At 38.9% G+C, this 4,388-nt stretch overlaps 1 protein-coding gene across 1 annotated transcript in view; it reads right to left on the minus strand.

The window, feature by feature from the left end:
* Positions 1-3,597: 3,597 nt before the first annotated feature.
* The window catches only part of ssna1 (Sjogren syndrome nuclear autoantigen 1), a 5,159-nt gene continuing 4,368 nt past the window's right edge, over positions 3,598-4,388 (minus strand). The window contains exon 3 of the mRNA XM_037752798.1: positions 3,598-3,837. Within this exon, the coding sequence (XP_037608726.1) occupies positions 3,745-3,837 (93 nt within the window). The 3' untranslated portion in view covers positions 3,598-3,744. The remainder of the gene's footprint in view (positions 3,838-4,388) is intronic.

Here is a 4,388-nt window from a genome sequence, read left to right on the forward strand (position 1 = left end):
TCATCCTCACTAACGAAATATCAGACTGAATCAAAATCGAAAAATCTACCGAGACGTCCGCCTTCCTCTCCGGACTTCTGGAAGACGTCCGCTGGCTTCACGTCCCCCCTTCTCCTGTGATTCTCTGCTTCCAAGTCGTTCAACATTTGCTTCAGGTCTTTGGGAGATGTTGACAAGCGAAGGAGCTTAAAAAGCGAGTGACCAAACTCCTTAAAAAAGAACAGGAAGCCACCAGTGCCCACGTATAGGTAACGCCACGGTGACAAGAGTTCAGTGTTAGCATGGAAACATGACATTTAGGACGTGGAGGACATGCTTGTGTAGATCGCTGGCACACTCAAACAGAAACAAAAACATGGTGAAAGGGTGCCACAATTGTAGTTTCATTTTTGTCTTTTTTTTGTACCTGCATGTTTTGATTTCAGCCAACAGCTCGGTTGGTTCTCTTTTACTGTAAAGCTTCTGTATGCCTTTTTAGTTTTCTGGCGAACTATGCTGTATCGAAGCTGCTGGACGTTCAGTAGAGGAGTCTCAACAGCAAGCAAACTTCAACACACTTCCCTTGTTTGTGACAAGGGAGGGAAACGCTTGAAAAAGTGACCTTGGCCAATAACGTCTGTACGTCCGTATTGCTGGTGACAAAAACAAAATCATCATACTGTAGAATGTTTCTGTATATCCTCTATCAAGGTGTCTGTGTCACGTTTATCAGCTGTTAGACCTCCTGACACCTATTTTTTCTGGCTTCTCGTGTATTTATTCCTGCTTAAAGTTGAAGTTTGCATGTCTGAGACCTGCTCATGTACAAAAAAAAAATCATTTTTGTAAAGACAAATTTGCTGGTGTGGAAGGAGATGGTTTAGTTGTTGTTGTTGTTGTTTTCTAGTCGGACCTCATGTACTTTCACATTCCACGGAGGAAGAAGAACCCGGTCCATCCAAGTAACGAAGGCAACAACGATTATGATCATTCATAATATGGCACGTTTGTGAGAGCGAATGCAAGATTGTGTGTGTTTTGAAAGGTTTTTTTTTTAATTCAGATTGTTTTTATATACAAGAATGCACCAAGTTTCCAGATGATTTTTTTTTTTTTTTAAACTCATAATGCCAAGTGATTAAAGTGTTGCTGTAACGGCGTCACGTTCATTCTCCACACGCCCAGGATCGACCCCCTTCGGCCAGTATTGTTGTAGTTTCCTCCATATTTTCAGAAGATTTTTTATTTCTCTCCTGTCATTTCTCTCATTTCTCCAATCAGATGGAGTTTGTTCAGTCCTCAAAGGTTGGATTTTTGCCGTTAGGAGATGAGATGTTTTGTCTTTGTCTGATGAATTTAGGAATTCTCTGTTTCGTCTGGAGTCTTGGATGTTAAATGTCTTTGCACTGTCTTGCTTTTTAGCTTTGTTTTGCACCTCGTGAGAAAGGAACAAGAGGAGGCGACAGAGGATATGTGCACTTAAAAGAACAAGAAGTCTAGTTGAAGAGTTTCAAAACTATAGTTATTATACAACCATTGATTGTATGTCAGGTACAGTAGATGAGGGAGATTTGGTTGGTGGAATAACACTTTTTAGACTACAGCTATTGAATTTTTTTTTTTAATCAAAATGATTGATTAGCATTATGAAATAGAACTCTTCAACTGTACGTGATGAATGCACTGCCGATGAATGCCATGTCCACTTTTTTTTACTGTTTGCCACAGCCTTGCATCAAAAGTCTTATGATTGTCAGCCTCGTCGCTGTGACCACAAACCACTACGGTCCAGGGCTTCATCTATGGCCTGAAATTACCCCGAAAGTCCTTCTTTTAAGTTGTCGTTATTGGCCAGTGGCTGATTTTGTATATTTTTAGCCCATTTTGTACAAACCGCATGCCCATTTTGCAAAACCGTGCTACTGTGGTTTAGAAGTTTGAATGTATTTTTTTTTTTTTTTTTTAAACCATTCCATACGTCCATTGATTTCCACTCAATTTCATATGGTATGAAAATCTACTATATTAAGAATTTCCATATCAAAATTACATATTTTTTGATACCTCATTACATTATTTAACACTTTAGTGAGGCTGAACATCTCAAGTTAGTCTAAAACTGGCAACATTTTAATTTAAATCAATTGTCTAATCAAAAAAAATAATGGTTAAAAGGTACTATATGTAACAATTTACATGTATTAATTGCTTTGTATTGCCATTGTGTGAACAGATTATAATGTAACTTAAAAAACTGAGACCTTCCCCGAGTATTGACGTTCAGTATCCAGGCCTATAGTGTGCAGTTTAGACTTTTCAAATCAATCTACACTTCAACTATTGCTGGGCAATATATCGATATTATATCAAGATTGTGATATGAGACTAGATATCGTCTTAGATTTGGATATCGTAATATGACATACCTTTTCTCTGGTTTTAAAGGCTGCATTACAGTAAAGTGATGTCATTTTCTGAACGTACCAGACTGTTCGAGCTGTTCTATTATTTGCTTTTAGTCATTATATCCATATTACTGATGATTATCAAAAATCTGATTTTGTAAATGTTTTGTGAAAGCACCAGTGGTTAACCTGACAATATTGTCGCAATATCGATATTGAGGTATTTGGTCAAAAAATATTGTGATATTTGATTTTCTCCATATTGCCCAGCTCTAACTTCAACTACATTACCCTACATTATCATAATGTAACCGACAAATCAATTCAGACTTGATGTTCACTGTGATGGATTACGCAACTCAAGAGAATCCACTAATACATTTTCGTACCATGAGGAAATGAATGGAAACCAATGGCTGCTTGAAACAGTAGGAAATATACAGTCAATCAGTACCAGTGATTTGTAATTAAGATGCTTAAAGTCCCCAAACACATTGGTATGGTTCTTTCACTTGGACCTGCTGTGGAGCCGTGGTCACATGGCGGTCACATGACACGCCTGTGGATCCATCTGTGGTAACTGCTGCCTTCAAATGTCCAAAACCCCAAAAGAGGACGTCTCCTCTTTGTGGGAATCTTTATCTCTCTGTCTTTCTGTGAACTGAAGGACCAAAAAGGCAGAGTGAATTATGGGACTCTCCACTAATTGTCTTAAATGACACCAGCGAGGACTTTTCTGATGGCCGCTATAGTGGAACATACGACTTCTGAAGTGTACGTGCGGCCTCTCACTGCAGCGTTTTCCCATCTGCTTACTCCGGTTGCAAAGTGAGCAGTTTGTGTTGGTCACATCGTAGCGACTCTGTGCTAGAAGCTCCATCTTGTTCCCCCCCCTTTACTTTCCCCCCTCGTCTGTAAATCTACATCGCAGCAGATGTGCTTACTGTAAAGTTATTGTCAATGACTTGGGCAAATAAAACAACAAAAAAAAAACAAAGTGATGTCATACTTGTACAAATGAAAGCTCAATAAATAGAAAACTTGAACAAATGTAAATACTGTATATGTGTCATTTCCATCCTGAGAAACACCACCTTTAGCTTTTCTAGGAAAATCTGAGTTTAAAATTGGAGATAAATGGCTTAAAAAATCTCAAAAACTGCCAGAAGTAATACAAATCTGTCCAATTTTTCTAAAAGGAAGAGTCATGGGAGTGATAAGAAACACATTTATTAGAATAAGAAACTCACAATAAATCAATCCATTGTATTCAAATTAGTCCAGAGTGGAGTATTAACTGGTAAAAGTGCAGAGTCAAGCGTTGCTGTTGTGGTCAATGTTCAGTGACCTTTCATCGTCATTAGTGATCCTTCCTCCGAGGCTCTGTGGCTTTACTGAGGTTTCCTGCCTCCTGCTTCAGGACGCACAGAAGAGACTGTGAACTCTCCAAGATCTATAGGTGGAGAAAAAAAAAAAAAATCACATTAATAAGTAGCGCTGTTGTTGTTAAGCATCAAATACAATATGAAATATCCATAAAATATGTCACTTAGTCAGGGGTCGTCAGTTTACTCAACGATAAAAAAGGGGTGCCTAGACCTGTCTAGGTAGACAACGTACAGCTGATAGTGTGGTATATACTGTAAAAGTAATTTAAAAAGGGTGGCAGGCACGGCTGACTGTCTTGTTGTTCTTTAATAAGAGCAGCTTTGGAGGGTTTGTTTGCAGTGATTAGTGGGGGGGTGCTCAGGGAGTTCGCCATCAGTTAGTGGGATGTGCCTGTGTGAGATGAAACTGCTGCAGAAGAACAACATCATGGTGCGTAACCGAAAACATAATGCTGTACCAAAAGACAGCAGAGTCAGTTCATCAGCCTGTTAACAATAAACATAGTGAAACATGTCTGTACGTCCGGTCCATTCTTGTAAACGTGATATCTCAGGAACGCCTGGAGGGAATTTGTTCAAATTCTGCACAAAGGTCAACTTGGACTCAAAGATCAAC

The sequence above is a fragment of the Sebastes umbrosus genome, chromosome 19 (genome assembly GCF_015220745.1).
Source record: "Sebastes umbrosus isolate fSebUmb1 chromosome 19, fSebUmb1.pri, whole genome shotgun sequence".
NCBI lineage: Eukaryota > Metazoa > Chordata > Actinopteri > Perciformes > Sebastidae > Sebastes > Sebastes umbrosus.